This window comes from Micropterus dolomieu, linkage group LG18, assembly GCF_021292245.1.
Source record: "Micropterus dolomieu isolate WLL.071019.BEF.003 ecotype Adirondacks linkage group LG18, ASM2129224v1, whole genome shotgun sequence".
NCBI lineage: Eukaryota > Metazoa > Chordata > Actinopteri > Centrarchiformes > Centrarchidae > Micropterus > Micropterus dolomieu.
The window spans coordinates 26,797,539-26,817,812 of NC_060167.1; the positions used below are offsets into that span (position 1 = coordinate 26,797,539).

The 20,274-nt window shown below is 41.4% G+C and overlaps 2 protein-coding genes across 3 annotated transcripts; both read left to right on the forward strand.

Moving 5' to 3' along the window:
• The first annotated feature begins 1,669 nt into the window (after positions 1 to 1,669).
• LOC123956396 (phosphatidate phosphatase LPIN2-like) lies at positions 1,670 to 16,524 on the forward strand. The gene is made up of 20 exons (XM_046028558.1): positions 1,670 to 1,753; positions 5,143 to 5,343; positions 5,454 to 5,549; positions 5,699 to 5,976; positions 6,997 to 7,104; positions 8,971 to 9,082; positions 9,202 to 10,045; positions 10,196 to 10,289; positions 10,566 to 10,753; positions 10,871 to 10,964; positions 11,054 to 11,123; positions 11,328 to 11,420; positions 11,856 to 11,905; positions 12,360 to 12,510; positions 12,647 to 12,795; positions 12,948 to 13,034; positions 13,496 to 13,648; positions 13,910 to 14,024; positions 14,420 to 14,523; positions 15,170 to 16,524. The coding sequence occupies exons 2-20, from the start codon at positions 5,152 to 5,154 to the stop codon at positions 15,318 to 15,320; spliced, it is 3,129 nt and encodes a 1,042-aa protein (XP_045884514.1). The 5' UTR covers positions 1,670 to 1,753; positions 5,143 to 5,151; the 3' UTR covers positions 15,321 to 16,524.
• A 344-nt stretch (positions 16,525 to 16,868) lies between these two features.
• Positions 16,869 to 20,017, forward strand: trim107 (tripartite motif containing 107). Of its 2 annotated transcripts, none has more exons than XM_046028419.1 (2): positions 16,869 to 17,014; positions 18,092 to 20,017. In XM_046028419.1, exon 2 carries the CDS (start codon positions 18,103 to 18,105, stop codon positions 19,624 to 19,626), a length of 1,524 nt encoding a protein of 507 aa, XP_045884375.1. In that variant the 5' UTR covers positions 16,869 to 17,014; positions 18,092 to 18,102; the 3' UTR covers positions 19,627 to 20,017. The 2 variants fall into 2 exon arrangements, with proteins under 2 accessions (XP_045884375.1, XP_045884376.1); XM_046028420.1 differs by lacking the exon at positions 16,869 to 17,014 and adding an exon at positions 17,139 to 17,317.
• Positions 20,018 to 20,274: the final 257 nt, after the last annotated feature.

The window sequence follows — 20,274 nt, forward strand, 5'->3', positions numbered from 1 at the left end:
CAACATTCTACATATTGAAAATTCGATTTCCCACATATCTCTTGTGTCTTTATGTTGAGTGTGTATGCTAGGAATATCTATATCTATATCTATATAAATCTAGATAGATGATATATATATATACATAGATCTCATTAAAATAGTACACTTTCTGTTTTCATTGGTTTAAGAAATGTAGCATATTATAAGAATATTGTTCTAAAGATTCAATAAAAAAAAAAAACAGATCAGAGCATGAATGGACTCTTTTGGGTGAAAAAAGGCAGCCTCTCTGTTGAATGAGGTGCAGTGATGCCCTCTGCAGGGCCTCGCTAGTTATCATTTCTGAAATACTGAAAACCCTTCAATGAATGATGATGAGGACAAAAATAATGTGGGAGGGCTGTGTACACATGAAGCTGTGAGGCACACATTGGGTGAGCAGATACTTTTTTACAGTTAATCATATTCTCATAGAGAAAGATATTTCACAGCCTTAGGCTACCGTATGTACCTTACCATAGTTATCACTTTCTGTCTCTAAATTATTCTGTAAATTTCTCATAGAATTGAGCAATGCTTGAAAGCTTTCAGTAATGTAGTTGATATATTTCCACAGAAATATTATACGAGCATAGGTAACATATTCTTTAACACGAAGCAGCAGAATTGCCAAAACAGAACCGCTAAGAGGCCATCTTAGAAGTTCACTGTTTTGTTTAACAGATTTTTTGGAAGTATTGTTTGTGGAAAGGTGTACAAAAGAACAATCTGTAACAACAATTCCTTCAGTGTGGTAAATACAGTACAGAAGCATTAGCCTATTATGAATCCTCTTCATATGACAGATATTTTATATAGGCTACACATCACTATTGCCTCAGGAGCTCCTCTACACCTTCCCCTGTCTTTTCCACTAGCTGAGATTAAATATGTTTTTAGCAGGGTGACACCTGTGGATTTAGCGGATAGAAAAGCTCATAGCATTTAGCTCAACAACATCATCTGAATTAGAGCACAGGAGGAGCACTTTAGCTGAGCACTGTGTCTGCTGTTTGAGATATGCTAGACTGCTGCCAGCCCACAGTCTAATAACTGCCCACATATTTTTATGTCTTCTTGTATGTAGGCTAACTATAAGCTACTTTATAAGGTAAGACATATTGAGTGTAAGATTAAATAGATATTCATAAATGTTTTGTAAATAATTTCTGCTGCAACACTATTGAATCACTGCTATGATAAATTTAAAAGTAGAATTTGTCACCCAGCAACATGCTTTTATTCAGAGGTTTATCAAAGGCTAACTTTTAAGGCTGTTAAAGGGGCCAGATTTGTGCGGGTTGTTTTGTTTGCATAGTAGACTTTCAGTTAAACTTTTCCAAGGTTTTATGACTGATTGATTTTAGTTTAACTAAGAGGCTCTGTTTTTAGAGACTGTGGGAATCATAATCCAAAATCAATGTTTGCCAGTAAGCTACAAAATGGCAATTTAATCTTCATATATTGTATTAACTATACAATGCTATTAATACCTGTTTTTTCCGTATCTTATTTTACAAGCACACATTCAGAACTAAAGTAATTTCTGCATCACTGAACGCTTTGTTTACAGACTAAAGTTAGAGTCGGGTCATTTTTCCTGTTCCTGTTTGCTCATTGGCTATTGGAGTGATTGACATGTATTGTGCGCAGGCGCAGCATGCTAGGAAGCGTCCGGGATGGCTGTTATCGTTGTTGCTGTATTTTCTCAGTCTGAAAAGCCACAAGAAAGGTAAGCTGCTTTCCACACACTGTCCACGTCAACGCAGAGACAGTAAACTGTCTGTAACATCTTTAGCAGTTGTGGAAGACGTCAGCCTGTCAGAGCTAGCAGAGTTATGTCCATTTGTAAGAGTTTTGTTACTTGCTGTGACTGAGACACATCATTTAAGTCGTAAAGACGTTTTCAACACTTAACTCCCTGTCAAACAAATAAAGTTCTGAATATATTACTTAGCTCTGGCATTTTCATAACTAGTGCGGGGTCTCTCTCTAGTTTTAAAGCGTTTCAATTAACGGCAGAGAAAACGTGTTTTAAGTATCGAGATGGATTACGGCGCAACGTAAAACCGTTGCGGAAGTTGTATGTAGCTAATGTTTTTACCAAACCATGCAAATATAGAGGCCTAATGCATTAGCACCACATGGGTAACTTATAATGAAAAAAAACTCACTTTGTCTATCATTGAGTTCTTTACAAGACCTTCACCCAATCAATTCTCCTGCACCCGGAGGGGGCTGACTTTGTGAGTGCTGCCTGAGTCATTGATGCTGATAGATATTCTGTAATCAAAATCTGATGTAACGAGACAGTATGCTGAACCACACTGCAATAGAGTGAGGTAACCTGTGTGTGTGTCTGTGTCTTCTATGAGGCAATGGACAGTAAAAGCCAGGATTACAGTCTCCGCACACTTGGCTGTCTTTAAGAAATTGGTATTCAGTCTGTTCTGTCAGCTTGTAGTGAAACTAGTAGCGTTAGTTAATCAGCAACCATTTTGACACTTGATACAGCGTTATGGAAGACATTTGACACCATGTCACAATGTTAATGGGCTTTCAGAAGGTGTGATGGAAATCTTTTGTTGACAAAACAATGTATCAATAGTTAAAAAACCCTGAGTGATTAGTTGCAGTCCTAGTGCCAGCTTCATCAGTTTGAATTCCTCATTGAGGAGAAGGCAACTTAAAGGCAGCGAAGCTTGGCATTGTGCCAGTTTACCCACAAGGGATGAGTATAGGAATGTGTTTGATACATTAGAAACAGCATGCTGCTACAGAAACATTTGATCCTTGTGCATCAGTTATTAACCACCTCATCTTTCTCTTCTGTCATCCTTCTCCTGCCCTAGAATTTGTTGTCTCGCACTACCTTTATCTGCTGCAGGCTTTTGTTCTTTCTGCTTTCTAAATACAGCTGACCTGGCAGTTAAAGTCAAGCAGTCAAGTATCACACTAAAAAATGGGCACAGAACAAGGTCATTCATGTCAGAAGGTCATGAGCTACACACCCATATTTTACATTTACACTGTTGGATCAGCCACATGAGTGAGGATAGTTTTTATTTATTTATATATATATAGAGATATATAGATAGATAGATAGATAATACACTCTTTGTTACTTTGTTACCTTTCTATCATATCCTCCTCCACAGGCAGCACAGGCAATGATATCCATCCAGATTTGCTAGTTAATTTCTTGACTTTATCCCAAGTCAGCTAGGCCTATGAAGGATTTTCCGGTGTTGGTAGAGCATGAATGCTGGAGAGTCCCCTCATCTTGGATGGCCCAGAGAGCTGTGGTCAAGCCCAGAAACTGTGTGGTCGCTCAGTGTGTGTGTGTGTGTGTGTGTGTGTGTGCGATTTCATGCCAAGCGTGTTTGAATAGCCTGCCCAAGCCTTTCAGAAACTGCTGGTCTGGCTGTCATGTGCGGTGCCAGTGAGGAAGTATGTATTCGGTGTGACAGGAGGGTGTGAATGTGATTGTGAAATTGTGTTAGATAGTGGAAGCATTGGTGTGTGACTGAATAAACTAGGACTCGCTCATAGATTGCTATATTCTGCATCCTAGCTCAGACCAGAGAGTACTAGAGTGCTGTCATCTCTTATGGCCACTGATCAAGTGGAAAGTCCTATTTAGCTCAGCAGTTATAATCGACTGTACCTTTGAATCTATGTCTCAGCTGTCAGAACTAACAAAATGTAGCTTACATCCACAGACAGATATGGGTGGAGGGGGGGCTAAATGTCCTTAGCCTTTACAGGCAGCCGAGCATTCTGGGGAATGGAGTTGACAGGTTCCTCTGGTGGAAATGCAGGTAAAGTTTCTGAGTTCCTGTGGTGGAAAAGTCCTTTTATGGTGTCGTATGGCAGAAGGGAGGTCAAGGGAGCACAGCCTGGTTGGGAGGGGACATCTGCATCCTTCACTGTGGGTAAGACATGAGATTGGTTATGTGGACTTTGGACAGATGACGCTATAGACAGGTTTGATTCATTTTGCAGGCATGTGTTGAGTCACTCAGAATCTGCCCAAGTTTACCTAGACTGTTCCTCAGGAAAATGAAAGTGGATTATAATAATCAAATTCAATAATATAAATAGTGGTATTGGTTGGGCTGTACTGGAAATTCTGAGGCTCGGATGAGTCTCAGAGATCCTGACACATCTTGTCTCTCTAAGTTGTGTTAACGAAAACAAAACATGATAAGCTTCACACAGGTAGAATTTCTTTTTGAGCTACAGTATTAACTATAGCTATGTTTTTTTTTTTCAGTAACCTTTGGCAAGGTTTGAGTTCTTGACTTGCTTCTTGTTGTTGGACATGTTCTGGCCTGCTGAGGACAAAGGGATATATAATGGGAATAATTGTATTTGCCCCTTTTTTTCAACCTAACTGGAACTAACTTTCAGAAATTGGCTAGAATTTGTTGTCTCTTTGGTCTCACACTTTTCTTATGACATGTGAGGTCAAATAAGTCATATTATGCACAGTAAAACCTTTCCACATAATCATCAGGCCAGGCCAAGATAATGACTTCACTTAATTCCTGTTGTCTTATAATGACAAACCTCTAGATATGTGTCTTTAATGGAGCTCATCTTCTCTCCCAGCTCTTGACCTTTAGCCTGTTAGTCACGATCAAGATCTGATTCCAAAGGTCAAAATGGTTTAGTCAAAACATTAAAAATACCTCCCTTGCAGTCAGTCAGGGGACACACTTCTGTCTGGAGCTAAACCTGGTGGAAAGGTTTGTAGTTACTTGGCCTGAAACTGAAATCTGGATATGTGAAAGTTTTCTTCAGTTAGCATGCTAGTGCATCATATAACGCAGGAACTCTGTTTGCTTTCAGGAAAATTTGCTATATTAGGCATTAAGAATTTTAACATATACTTAATGTAGCACACTTGGTCAATTGGATAACCAATGTAATGAGAAGTTAACATCCACTATAAATGGATGACATTGTTGTTGAGTGCTGGCTGACATTGTGTAAAAAAAGGGGGAAAGGATCAGACCTACAGGAACTGAATGCAGTCACTTTTTGTTTCATGTGTCAACCCACATCACCTCGCTGTTCTCACTTCTTGTTTTTTTTTGTTTGTTTGTTTCCTTCCAGTCCCAAACCATGAATATTGTGGGCCAGTTGGCAGAGACAGTGTTTGTGACGGTGAAGGAGCTGTACCGTGGCCTTAACCCCGCCACACTCACCGGAGGGATCGATGTCATTGTGGTGCGACAGCCTGATGGATCGTTCCAGTGTTCCCCCTTTCACGTTCGCTTCGGCAAGCTGGGCGTGCTGCGCTCCAAGGAGAAAATTGTCAGTGTTTTCCCTGTTTCATTTAATTCTTTTAACTACAATTCTCCATCTCTGTATTCTCTCTGCTTTTGGTCATTCTTTGACATGTACATGCATCCCTGTGATTTTAGGTGGATATTGAGATAAATGGAGAAGTGGTTGACCTGCACATGAAGCTGGGTGACAATGGAGAAGCTTTTTTTGTGGAGGAAAATGAAAACATGGAGGTAAGATGATCAGCATTTGATGACCACTGGCTTAAGCCCTTAATATTATAAATTTCTGCTGTTCTTTAGTAACATTGCATCCATTTTGAAAGTCTGTTATATTTAATTCATCGTTGCAAACTTTACATTTTTACCCACCTCACTCTCAGGTCCCAGCCCATCTCTGCACCTCCCCAATTCCTCTTGAGGTCCCTGAGGCGATGGAGGAGATCAAGGAGACCACCGAGGAATCCTCCATTGCTGGGTCTGGCACCCGCAGGAAGAAACGCCGCCGCAAACGCATGCGTTCTGATACTCACCCGAGAGAAGAGGCCTACTCGTCATCATCAGATGAGAGAGAAAGAGAGAAGGAGTGGGAGAAAGAAAGCAATCAGGCTGTACAGGAGAGTCTTGCTAAAGGGGAGCATGTTCTACCATTACAAGTCAGGTCAGTGAGTGACTTATTTGTATGGCGTGATGTGAACAAAGGTTGGCTTCAGCTGCTGGTGCATAAATGTTGATGGTGGGAAATAGGCTAATACATTATAATAAAGTTACACTGCATGACAAAAGCTTTGAATAAACAACTGAACTACCTTGCTGATGTCACACTGTCTGTTATCACCCACTCTAAAAGTGGCCTTGCCCTGCGCAAGGTTCGTGGTCATGACTTTGCATCACGGCATATATCCTTTGTTCAAAATAAAAATTTTCCATGTATGACAGAGAAGTCATTCTCTTGCGGGTGACAGATTTCCTGATTCCTTTTGCTCTCTAATGCTGCACCTTCATGGATCAGAATCTTTGCAGTCAGGAAATGTACAGGAAATGAGGCACAGATAGATAGATCACTATGTCCAGTGATTATTGCCAATATTTTTCAGTGATGCCTCATTTAACACTAAAATTCACTGAACAAAGGGCATATGCCACCACACCATATACCATGTATTGGTAGATGTTTAATTTAAAGCTGTATTAGGCTTTTCAACATTTTTTAAAAATCTACTGCCCCTATCAGCAACCACTGATGCATTCAGACAAAAGTCACCAGTTGACACCAAAAACTCTTTTCTTCATCTGTCTGTTCCCCATGCAGTGGTTGTTCTCTATTCTGTCTCGTGGAAGGTTTTTCAAGAGAATTATGCTTATTATTGTCAGCAATAATTAGTGAGCATATTATTCTGCTTCACTGTTTTTCTACCTGTTACCCCCCTGGAGTGATTCCACAAATGCACATAGCAATGATACATCTAAACAGCACACTTGAAACGGGTTTTTATTATTGCTGATGTTACATTTCGGGTAAAGGCAGTATAGTATTTCAGCATTTTGATTGCTGTTACATTATCTGTGCTGGACAGCCGCTGCCAGAACAAAACGTTTTTTAAAGGGAGCAATGTGGTTTAATGTTCACACCTTCAAAGTTAACAGAGGAGTTAAAAATGTCTTCTTGCATGTCTTAAAGTAAATCAGTGTACTACTCGATGTCTGAAGAGCCTAATGAGGAGGTGGGGGCCACACAGACCAGAGACACTCATCCACACTCCGATGGAGAGCAGTCACCCTCAGAGAGGTGAGGAAGGTTAATCTTTACGATATTAATCCAATTTATTATTTTTTATTTAGAGAGCAGGGAGGCTGATTGCTGATTTTTAATGTCAATATGAAAACAATAAAAAGTCATGCATAATTCCATTATTCCTATGGAGTACAATCTAATATACATAGTCATTTACTCACTAACATGTTGTTTTGGATGGAACTTTTATTAATGAATGAAATAGAAGATACATTGGGTTATGCTGTAGATTTCAGAACATGACTGGTGTTTAAGGGAGAGTGGGGTACAGTTTGTCAGGAGTGATGACATTCAACTGCATTATTCTCACAAACAACACAGTGTAACTACAAGTCAATCACACCTGTGAAATCAAACTGTCCACTTAAGAAGCAACACTGATTGACAATCAATTTCGCATGCTGTTGTGCAAATGGAATAGACAACAGGTGGAAATTATAGGCAATTAGCAAGACACCCCCAATAAAGGAGTGGTTCTGCAGGTGGTGACCACAGACCACTTCTCAGTTCCTGTGCTTCCTGGCTGATGTTTTGGTCACTTTTGAATGCTGGCGGTGCTTTCACTCTAGTGGTAGCATGAGACGGAGTCTACAACCCACACAAGTGGCTCAGATAGTGCAGCTCATCCAGGATGGCACATCAGTGCGAGCTGTGGCAAGAAGGTTTGCTGTGTCTATCGGCGTAGTGTCCAGAGCAAGGAGGCGCTACCAGGAGACAGGCCAATACATCTGGAGATGTGGAGGAGGCTGTAGGAGGGCAACAACCCAGCAGCAGGACCGCTACCTCCGCCTTTGTGCAAGGAGGAGCAGGAATAGCACTGCCAGAGCCCTGCAAAATGACCTCCAGCAGGCCACAAATGTGCATGTGTCTGCTCAAATGGTCAGAAACAGACATGAGGGCCCGACGTCCACAGATGGGGGTTGTGCTTACAGCCCAACACCATGCAGGATGTTTGGTATTTGCCAGAGAACACCAAGATTGGCAAATTCGCCACTGGCGCCCTGTGCTCTTCACAGATGAAAGCAGGTTCACACTGAGCACATGTGACAGACGTGACAGAGTCTGGAGAAGCCGTGGAGAACGTTCTGCTGCCTGCAACATCCTCCAGCATGACCGGTTTGGCGGTGGGTCAGTAATGGTGTGGGGTGGCATTTCTTTGAGGGGCCCCACAACCCTCCATGTGCTCGCCAGAGGTAGCCTGACTGCCATTAGGTACCGAGATGAGATCCTCAAACCCCTTGTGAGACCATATGCTGGTGCGGTTGGCCCTGGGTTCCTCCTAATGCAAGACAATGCTAGACCTCATGTGGCTGGAGTGTGTCGGCCTGTAGTGTGGTTTTCCATTTTGATTTTGAGTGTGACTCCAAATCCAGACCTCCATGGGTTGATAAATTTGATTTCCATTGATAATTTTTGTGATTTTTGTTGTCAGCACATTCAACTATGTAAAGAAAAGAGTATTTAATGAAATTATTTCATTCATTCAGATCTAGGAGGTGGTATTTTAGTGTTCCCTTTATTTTTTTGAGCAGTGTATATTTAATGCTAGATTAGAGCTGCTTTCATTTAGGATGGAAGAAACATGTTAACATTTAGGAAAGACAAAGCCAACTGAGGAAATTTAGGGCTTGAAACAAACTTTTTCACCACCATCCCAAAACTCACAAGAGGGAGCGCTAACATCATTCCATAGCAGCCACACTGACCAGGCTCCCTGCAGATATGTCTGCTGACCTTTTTTTTTTTTTTTTTGTGTATCGGCCTCATGAGTGAAGTTATCGGGCCGATTATCTGAAATTAATTGGCTGGCCGAATTTATCTTTTTGTCTTTATCCCTCCATTTGTCTTTCCATTTCCCAGCACTGTGTTCTACAGTCGACCACCCTCTCCAAAGAGTGACTCTGAGCTTTTGGTTAAACCCCAAGAGTCCTCTGGGCCTCAGATGCAGTGGAACTGGGGAGGTTTTCCCATGGTATGGCAACACAAACATACAAAGATGTAGATTTACCTGCCCGTGCTGTGGTAATGCTGTAGATTTGAGATTGTCATCCTGACACACTGTCTCAAATTGCTCTCTGCCCTCCCCCACAGCTGTGTCAATCAGAGAAGACACCAGTGGAGTTGCAGCACATCTCCCTTTCCAGCAGTTGTCATTTCCGCACCATTGAGAAACAAGACTCCTTTGACATGGGCTATGAGCCTGTTATCAGCTGTGGTAGAGTGGGCAGTGTAACAGTGGTCAGGCCACAACCCAGGACTCTCCTGGACCTAGGCAGCCATGCTATGCAAACCACACCTTTATTCAAGGAGAAAAATGGTGAAATTGCCCATTCCACCCAAAGAGACCTCTCCAAGTCTTGTGCCCCATCAGTGAAGACTAACGTGGACTTGACACAGGCACTTGAATCCACATTGGAGGAAGAGGAGAACAGAGACTTGTCGTCTTTTTCAGCTAAACTAATTAATGGCACCAATTCTCTTGCTGGCAAAGAAAGCACAGTCAGTGTTGAGCTTATTAGCACTGTAACTGATAGAATTAGCTCTGTAACAAAAAATAATGTGGTCAGTGTGACCAAACCAAAGAACGCACAAAAACAACTCACAAAGGAGAGCGAAGACTGCAAAGTCACAGCAACAAGTCCAAGTACTACAGACTTATTAAATCCACAACAACAGGATGCCTTATTGGAGCACAGTGAACAGGGTTACACCAGTAGTGTCCCTGTCAGCGAGGGGGACAGTGGGATAGATCCATTTGCTGAGGGAGGGGAGGAGGAAGGTGGACCTGGAGAGACTGCAGCAGGAGGCTCACTGACCAACAAAGGTGCACCAAAAGCTGAAGGGAGAGACGCTGGGACCAGCTGCACAGCTGCAGAGGGGTCAGCAAACTCTTCTGAGTCACCCTCCAGAGTGGAGCAACAGGACAAGAATAAAGGTGAAGTATTTTTCCCTCATTGATGTAAATTTGTAATTTTTGTCCTTTACACTTTAGGTGTCTGTAAAGTCTTGTTTTAGACTTTGCGTTAACTAATTCCGTCGTCAGTGTTGACAAGTTGGGTTCATATCATGTGTCATTTTGTTGCAGGTAAACGTAATCATCATCTAGGACCAACAGATATTTACTTGGATGATCTGACCACATTGAACCCTGAGGTGGCTGCACTCTACTTCCCCAAGAGGTAAAAAGACATAATGGATATTCCTCGCAAAATACAGTATGAGTGGCTCATGATTACGTATGAAATCCCCATCTTGAAAATGAAACAAAAACTATGTGTGATGTTTGTCTTTATAAACAGTCTATGGTTTGAACACAGATAAATGAATTGAAAGGCAGCGATTTCCACAGTGACTGACGTCCATAGCAACAACTCAATAATCCAATAATCATGTTGTGTTATCAATGAAGTGTTGCCCTTTACAGGGGAAAAACTGAGTGTCTGTTGTCCCTGCAGTGAGACAGAGGGAGCGTCTCAGCACGTGGCGGAGCAGGGCACCTTCTCTGGGAGCCAGTCGCCTCAGTCAGTGGGCAGCGGGGCCATGGACAGCGGTACAGAGTACCTGTCAGATTCCACCTCCTACAACATGGATGTCAGCATGTCCCTCTGCGGTCAAGTGGGAGACACCACCCAAATCACTAAAGGTAAGAGGGGAGTAAAACTGTTGCTGCTGTTCTATATCTGCAATATGTGCAAGTACATGAAGAAACAGGCTGGTTTTACCCAGTGGAGTAAAAGTGTTGTTTTTGCCGTTAATACAGAAAGGTTTATGGAGCACATTGTGACATACCAGGATTTTGCCAATAATCCAGGAATCATTGAGGACCCAAGCCTTGTGATCTCCATCAACTCTAAGTACGATTCGGAAGAGGGTGTTCTTAAATGGCTATTTTAAATGAGTTTATGTCTGTGACTGTTCATCACCTGGCTTTTCTCTTTCACAGCTATTACAACTGGGCAGTGGCTGCTCCAATGGTCTTGTCAATGACAACTTTCCAGAAACACCTACCAAAGGTATTTTACTGTTTCTACATAAGACCTCAGTAATGTTAATTTATTAGTCTTCTTTAATGTGCAGTCGCGAACATGAAAGAAGCTTATCACCGAGTTATTTTTCTTGATTCACAAGTTAACCACATAAAACGGATAAGATTGTAGTTGACCAGAGAATGGGATGTCAGGATTTATGATTGCCTTGTTTTTGTGTGTGTCATACAGGGTACGATAGAGCAGTTGGTGAAGGACAAGATGCCCAAAAAGTCTGGACGCTGGTGGTTGTCCTGGAGGAGAAGAGACATGGCCAATAACCAGGTACATTCTTAGGAGTGATTATTCTTGCCAGCAAGAAAAGAAATGTTACGTGTTTGGGCCTGCAAGAATTGCATGCAATGATCTGTCCATTGTGTTTAACGGGCTTTTAGGTGTTGTCTTGTTAGCTAGGGTTGGTTTTTATGCCCTGTCCATGTAAGACAGAGATGAAGGTATGGTATAGGTGGTTGAGAGAGGCAGCTGTGGCTCAGGAGGGTCGGTAGGTTGAGATGTCCATTATTTAGAAGGGCCGTCGTTCAATCTGCATGACAAATTGTGCTTGGGCAAGATAGTGAACCCTAAATTGCCCCTCCCATCAGTGTGTGAGTGTAAAAAGAAAGGCACTGTAGATGTACAGTCCATTTAGAGATTGTTTGTAAAAACCACGATTGGCACTTTGAATGTACCTGTTGAATGTAACCCTCCCTTGTTTTTCAGCAAAAGGACGAGCAAGAGGAACCACTACCAAGTGTCTCTTCTACAGTAAAGTAAGTTACCTCACTAACAAATTATCTTACGCAACTAATGTGTGTACTTAAGAACATTCAGACTTATTGCTGGAAAGACTAATACTCATACAATACTCATGCTAATAAAAATGAACAATTCTGTAAATACACCAACATTTCGATGTTTTTCCCTTTTTTGTAAATCAACTGGAACTCTCATCATGTAGTTTACCTTTGCGCCACCAGAGTGTGCCAAAGCTTTGTCCATATAGTACAAAAACAATTGTCCTGACACTTAACAAGGTATGTCACGTTTGTCAAAATTAAAGCTTAACATGTGTGACAGCCAATCAGTGATATAGATCACCATGTGGAATGTTTTTCTTTATTTTCATGCACAAATCCCTAAATAATTGTATTTAATTAATATCAATAAATAGATTCAAAATAATTCAAACACAAAGTGTTAATCAGATGTGTGTTGGTTCCACAGAGCCACACTGGATGACATCGAGAGTGATGAGGCAGCGGGCCTCGGCCGAAAAGCCACCATTGCTCCCAGCCTGTCAACTGAAACCCTTAGCGCCACTCAGTGTATCAGCCAGATGTATCACAAATCACTACGTCTGACCTCTAAGCAGATAGTAAGAGATGCACACATACACATTCGTACACCCACATAAAGAATTTCACTCTGCTGTCTGTATGTGGAGGATGACCGGCTTCCTTGTGGTTTTGTCTACTTCACGGCTCTCTAACTCTCTCCTTTCTCATAACCAGGAACACTTAAACTTGCGTGAAGGAGCCAACAAGGTGGTGTTCAGTGTGACCACACAGTACCAAGGCACCTGTCGCTGTGAAGCTGCCATCTACCTGTGGACCTGGGACGATCGCGTCATCATATCAGACATAGACGGCACTATCACTAAGTAAAAACAACTGCGTTTTCTTTGCGCGCAATGGTGTATAGATATTTCAAATAAACAATTATATACCAAGCATTTCACTGACCACTATGAAAGATAGATTATAGAGCATTGTGTCTGTATTATGAGTAGTCCTCACTGTCTGTCTCCTGCAGGTCTGATGCTCTGGGTCACATTCTACCTCAGTTTGGAAAAGACTGGACACACAAAGGCATTGCCAAACTCTACCACAAAATACACCAGTATGTAAAATGACTTATTACGTATTATCAGCAGTCGAAGAGCAACAAACCTCATCGTCTTTAACAGTTTTTCTACTCTTGTTGTTCCTTTTAGACCACTTTCTTTTACCAAACTTTCACACACATTACTTCCACCATAACAAGCAAAAACAGACAACATGAATCTGCTGCTGCTGATTTCATTCTGATGTCGTTCTGTTTGCGGTTGACTGTCTAATCTATGTCGCCAGATGTTTCCCTGTTTGTAAAAGGAGCTCAGCTGTTCAGTTAATTGGGGGGAAAAAAGACTGAATTCTGTTTGAAGTGCTAATCTTCAAATCTGTGTGGTAGTATTGATGAATGTATTCGGGAACTTAATGCTATGGGTCAACTCAATTACAAGCAGAATAGGGAAATTCCAGTTTTTTCTGATTCTGTTTAATCAAACTAAAATGCTTATGAGGTGGCTCCTTTCCTTGCAGAAACGGTTATAAGTTCCTGTATTGTTCAGCGCGGGCCATAGGCATGGCTGCCATCACTAAGGACTATCTTCAGTGGGTCAATGACAAAGGCACTGTCCTCCCTAAAGGCCCTGTACTGTTGGCTCCCAGCAGCCTCTTTTCAGCACTACACAGGTAACAGATACTACTACGAAAGAGTGTCCTACTAAGACAGTACATTTTCATTTGTAGAGGGTTAAGTAATTGAATTATTAGAATGTAGGAACTGTGTACATATCACAGCTCTACACTGTGTGTGAGAAATTGTTCAAAAGTTTGAAAATCAATTTACCGCTGACCTCGACATAAGAGATATCCAGTATAACTTATACTCGGCTAGTACACTGTATGAAATATATCAATGTATGCAAACACTGTCCGTCTTGACCTTTGCAGGGAGGTTATTGAGAAGAAGCCGGAGGTTTTTAAAATTGCCTGTCTCAGTGACATCAGGGACCTGTTCAACCCACAGAGACAGCCCTTCTACGCAGCCTTCGGCAACAGGACTAACGTAAGCTGTGCTGCAGACTGACTCTTAATACAGCAGTAGCCTTCAGCTACAAGTCTATTTTCAGTCAAGGTTTCCAGTTGCATATTCTCTGGCAGCGATTTTTGCCTCAGGCACAAACCTGGGTTTGTACAAATTCAGAGGGGCTCATGCATAGAACATGCCCATGTGTTTTTAAATGTATTATTTCATGTGCACATCCTGTAATATACTCCTGCAGGTAGAAATGATGTGTGGGAAATGTGAAAGTGAAGTCTAGGGTTTGTATAAAACAAACACTGGCTAATGATTTATGATTATGGATTACTGCCTTTAGGGTACGTAGATACTGAAAAGGTTAAAGTGACGCTGAAGCCAGACTGTGTAACTGCATTGTTTTGCTGCCCTTGACTTTGCAGGATGCTTATGCCTATAAGCAGGTTGGGGTGCCTGATAGCAGGTTATTTACTGTCAACCCAAAAGGAGAGCTCACTCAGGAGAAGACTAAAGGCAACAAGTCCTCGTAAGTGTGCAACAGAACACAGATATAAACACTTTCTCCACTGTTTTTATGCTTTGAATAATTTGGACATTGGTGATTCTCAGTGGGGGGAAAAAACTGTTCCCGTGTACTGTATGAAAGCAACATATAGAGTGCACACATTTTCATTGAGATTGTTGATTTTGCTACAAATAAAGACATGTGCCATCAAAATAACTAAAGATGAAACAATTGCATAAAAGCAGTGTGCACAAACACTAGACAAGTGTTTCTCAAAGTGGGTTCTGGGGGACCCCCAGGGGTCATATAAGAGGGTTCCACAGGGTCCCCATCAAAAAAGGAAATGATTTATTTTCACTGTAATTCCATCCGTAAGAAACGCACTGAAAGAATGTATGACTATTTTAGACATTTTTTCTTTGTACAGTTTTTGTAAAAAAAAAAAAATGTTAAAGCCAAAATCCTATCAGATGGGCGATAATGGGACACAATCTTATAAAGTAGGGGGTCTGTTGTCTAATTTGTGTCAGTCGAGGGGTCCTTAATGTAAAAAAGGTTTGAGAACCACTATACTAGATTGTCACAGAGACACTTTAAACGTTTGACTGTTTGTTTAATAATAGAGGTGTGTGTGTGTGTGTGTGTGTGTGTGTGTGTGTGTGTTCAGGTACAGCCACCTCAGTGAGCTGGTGGAACATTTCTTCCCCACGCTCTCTGTCAAGGGCAGTGCAACCTCTGCTTTGGACTGTCCCGAGTACAGCAGTTTCTCCTATTGGAAGGAGCCTCTGCCAGAACTGGACCTGGATGCACTACTGTAGACAAACACACCCACACATAACTTTTCTCAGCATGCCTGAATTTTGCCTTTGATAGACCTGCCAACTGTAGTGCCTGGGACACTAGAGAAAGAGGCAACTGTTCTGACTTACAATTTATAGAGCCAAATTAAGTCATAATATGCATGGCCTCCACATTTAAAAAATAAGTGTATAAAACATTCTGCAGCACTTAATTACAGTGCTTTTACACTGATTGTGGCTGTTTTATGCAATATTTAGCTGGGGGTTTTTTTATGTGAAAATTCTACAATGAACACAACTGGATATTTTATGCCTTTGGACAGTTTCAGGTGTTTTTGCTACTGTGTGTACCAGCATCATAGTCATTCCTCAATAGGAATTTAAACAGTGTATTGGTAAGATAACTGTTAATACTGTCACAAGATACAGCTCTGAACACCTACCAAAAACACAATTGTTTAGAAATTGAGCTGTATTGGATAAGTATTAAGTGATGCCTAAATTGTGTAATTACCGTTTTCTGTGACTGATCTGGAAGTTTTCACTTGAAGCTCATACTCAACGCTCAAATGGACCCAGGCGCACACATCTACAAAACAAAGCTGTTATACTTTATTCAGTTGAGATCAGATCAATTGTGTGTCTTCAGTGTTGCAGGGAGGGCTTTTGTAGCTACCAAGCGACCAAATATAGTGTGAGAATGTATTTTAGATGCTTTGGATTATTTTCAAGTCTGTGTGACCCTAGTAAGTATGACATAAGTGGGGTCCTTTGCCCTGAGCGATGTTGAGCATTATTTAGTTATCAGTGGTCATTTCTGGCAAACACAAGTGTGTTCTGATCACATTTGACTCAGCTGAGTTGTAAGCTGGAAGCTAGTTGATCTGAGCATATTATCATTGTGAAACTATAACATGAACATTTCACATGTCTTCATTTCAGGTACTGCACAACTAAGTTTAGAAATGTTTGAACACTACATAAATGCGGAGGGAGATCAGACTGACAATGACCTTTATTCCAAAGATGTATAAACAGACCATTGGAGAAGAATTTGCAGTAGTGATGTAGCCTGGCGCTGTGCCTTTATACTATGACTGTGATATTTATTATTTTTGTGTATCTTTCATCATCCAACTGTGTGGAGATGCATTGGGCCTGAGGAATTTGCTGTTTTTAAACCAAGTATATAGAAATAAATGAACTGCCTGTTTTCTTTGTCCTCCAGTTGTAATGTGAAATGATTGATTGTTCCATTGATATTCAATATACATCCCACACACTTTTGCACTTTATTGCAAGAGTGCACAAGTTCAATTTCAAATTGCTGTCATTGCACATGTTTTTGCAGTCTTACAATATGTAGGCTATATTTTTGCACTGAAAGAAAAAAAATGAAACAAAGTGATTTAAATGCTGATATATCTACATCTGTATATCTTTACATAGATACAGATTTATATCTAGGCTAAATATATTTGCTAAACTATGAGGACATGACACAATATTAGATAGTGGGGCAAATACACGCATACTGAAGTCAGGCTGACACATGTTGCTGAAGATTACTGTTGATCTCCAGTAGGGCAAATGAAGGTGTTCCTGTTTATGAAAGGTGTAGAGTGATCCGCCAGTGATCTCTGCGTCAGTGCGTTTTATTGATTCTTATCCGAAGAGGAAAGACTCGACACAACACACTACTATTGTAACAGGTAAGTTTGTTTTTGTCTCTTCATTAAAAAAAAAAACACGAAAATCTATATTAAGCCGTTTGGAGTGTCTCGCCTGCTACTATGCAAGTAGTGCGCAAAAGCATGAATAATAATATAGTAGGCCTAATCATTTCTTGAAGAAAGCAAAGCCAGACGAATTGCAATCAAAGCTATTCACTGCAGTACACTTAAGAATGTACGTCTGATTACTTGAAGAGGAGAAGGCAAAAGTGTCAGGGACTTGGCCGCGTGGAGATCCTGCTCGCTGGAAATCGAAACTTAACCGAAGACTGAACAGACAAGGCAGGTGACAACGGAGAATCATTTACGATGGCCTATATTGCTAGACCTCTCATCACTTGACGATTGGACACATTTTCCTGCAACTTCAATTTCTTATTCACAATAGACATACTTTGATGAAACCTCGGTCTACAGTGTTATCAGTATCAGTTAGCCTGTATGGTTTCCTTGTGCTGTAGTCATGCAGGGGTTTTACCTACACCTGCCAGAACGCTGCACAACATGTTTGCATTACTCTGGGCCACATCTACCGTTGATGACACTTAAGATATGTTCTCAGTGTTGTTTGTAGGATTTTTTGAGGTGTTGCAATCTGGAGTAGCTTACGTTCAGTTAAAACACCAACGTGAACATTTAATACACTTGTTGGATATTTTATACACAGATTCCCACATTTGTTTTGGTAATTTTTCATTACTTTTAGGGCAACAACAAATGAATCAGTATTTTGGCATTTAGAATACATAACTGTTAAAAACAGTTAACACGATAAATATAAAATAAAAATGCAATGTGAAGATTTTTAAAAAAGGACTATATTTGGTGTCTGTTCATAATTGTTTTTTTTTTTTTACTAATGAGGACTCCTGAAATCAGTTTTTCAAAAATCCTAACTATGACCATGGTATAAAGTCCATTTTTCCCCTTATGCCATTTACATCCATATTTACCAGCATAGAAGTAACAATTTTAACAGAGTCAAATAAGTCAGCAAAGTTTATATAATGAACTACATATTTCTGAAGTCTTACCCTCGGTTGTCTTTTTTTCCAGCATCTGTCACCATGTCTGAGAGTGAGATTGAAACCAACGTTTCTAAAAAGGACCATGCAGCAGCTTTGGCTCTGGAGCTCACTTGCCCCATCTGCTTGCAGCTCTTCTCTGAGCCAGTTTCCCTTCCGTGTGGTCACATCTACTGCTTTGCCTGCCTTCAGACCATGGGAGAAGGCCTTGACCAATACAGCTGCCCTGAGTGCCAGGCGGAGTACCAGGGAACCAAAGCCCTTGTGAAAAGCTTCAAAATGTGCGACATTGTAGAGACCTACAAAGCCACTACTGCGAAAGCCGACTCTTCTACACACCCTTCTGACATCAGCCATGTAACAATTAAGGGTGACGGTATCTCTGTTACAGAAGAATCAAACAGAAAATACCACCAGGGCACAGCAACCACTGGAGAGGGAAAGGGTGGCTTTAAAATTGGGTCTGGATCCACAGAGCAAGTCAGTGGCAAAGGCAAGATGGAAATGGATGAACCTAAATTTAACCTGGCATCTCAAGTCACAGAATTGAGTCTCAAGTTGGAGTTGGCAGAGAGCGTGCTGAGGAAAGAGAAGGAACGGGAGTTAGAGGTGACCACTGCTAGTAGTCAGCTGAGAGAGAAAGCATCCAAACTTTTAGGGCAGATAAAAGATTTGTCGCAGAGCTACAGTGCACAGGTGATGCAGCTGATTGAAGAGGAGCTAGGTCCAGGCGAGGCCAGTGTAGGCAGTCGAGTCAGTCAAGCTTCTGAGCTGACTAAGCAGCTGAGGCAAGCTATGCTCAGGTCTGAGTCGCTTCTGACTGAAGACGACGAGACTGCATTTAGCGACGAGCTTCGGACTCTACAGCCATGCATTGTAGAGTTAATGGCCACTCCTGTGGGAGATGAGGAAGACCACATTGAATCAAATGTCAACCCTGTGCGAGCCTGTCAGAAGCTGGAAAACATGAACGCTGAGCTGAGGGAACGATTTGGAGAGATTCAGCGCTCCCTTCGGAACACCCTCAACCCTTCAGAGGTGACCTTTGACCCAGAAACAGCCCACCCCAACCTGGTCCTCTCAGAGGACTTGAAGACAGTGACTTTCATTGCCGCCAAACAGCCCTATCCCTCCTCTCCTAAGAGGTTCACCAGCTTCTTCCAGGTCCTCAGCACCCAGAGCTTCTATGAAGGTGATCACTGCTGGGAGGTGGAGCTCGAAGGTTCTCCGTGGATCATTGGCGTGTGTTACAGTGGGAAGCTGCCACGTAGCGGCTTGCCCTCTGCTCTCGAAAGTAGCCGGAGCTCCTGGTGTCTGATGTGGTTCAACAACCTGCTCACAGCCTTTGAGCAGAGTCACGATGTGCCGCTGAAGAGGACCACAGTGTCACGCAGGCTGGAAATCAGACTGAGTTTCAAGACCCAGAGGCTGAGCTTCTACAACGTCAGCCCCATCAGCGGGAAGACTCATGTGTACACATTTAAGGCTAACCTGACTGAACCAGTGCACCTGGCCTACAGGATGATGTCAGGGCACCCCAAAGCACGTGCCACTATTTATTCGTAACTATTAACTATATATCCTTAGCAAATGTGCTGCATAGTAGAAAGAGCAACAAAAAAGATAATGTGAGATGAATTTTAAGTATTTAATTGTGTCTCAATAGAAGACGCAGACTGATTTCTCAGACAACTTGTTCCAAAGAGTTCAGGAATTCTGATGGCACTTCCTGATCACCTTTTGCCTATTTGGATGCTTTGTATGATAATATATTTAACTACTCAACATAAATCTGACACAGATATGGTGGTCAAAATTAAGTGTCAATAAATGTCATTATTATTATTAGACCTATTTACTTTAGGGTAATGTACTAATAGTGTAAAGGTTTGAATAAAGCAAAAGGCATCAACGTGGAAAAATATTGTGTTTTATGTTTTTCTGTCTCCATGTAACAAATAAACTCACGAAATTCATAGTACCTCAGGCTTCATAATGTATTATCACCATATTCATATTATTAAACCGTTGGGAGATGTCACTCTCTAATGTGTATTTTACTTAAATCAAGGACAGGCAGACTGTTGGAAAAGAGACAGGTAGATTTTAAAGTATCCAACCGACAATATACAAATATAACAAAACATGCTTCTAAAATTAATTACCTACCCTAACTCTAATTTAAATAAATGGACACACAAAAAAATAGCATTA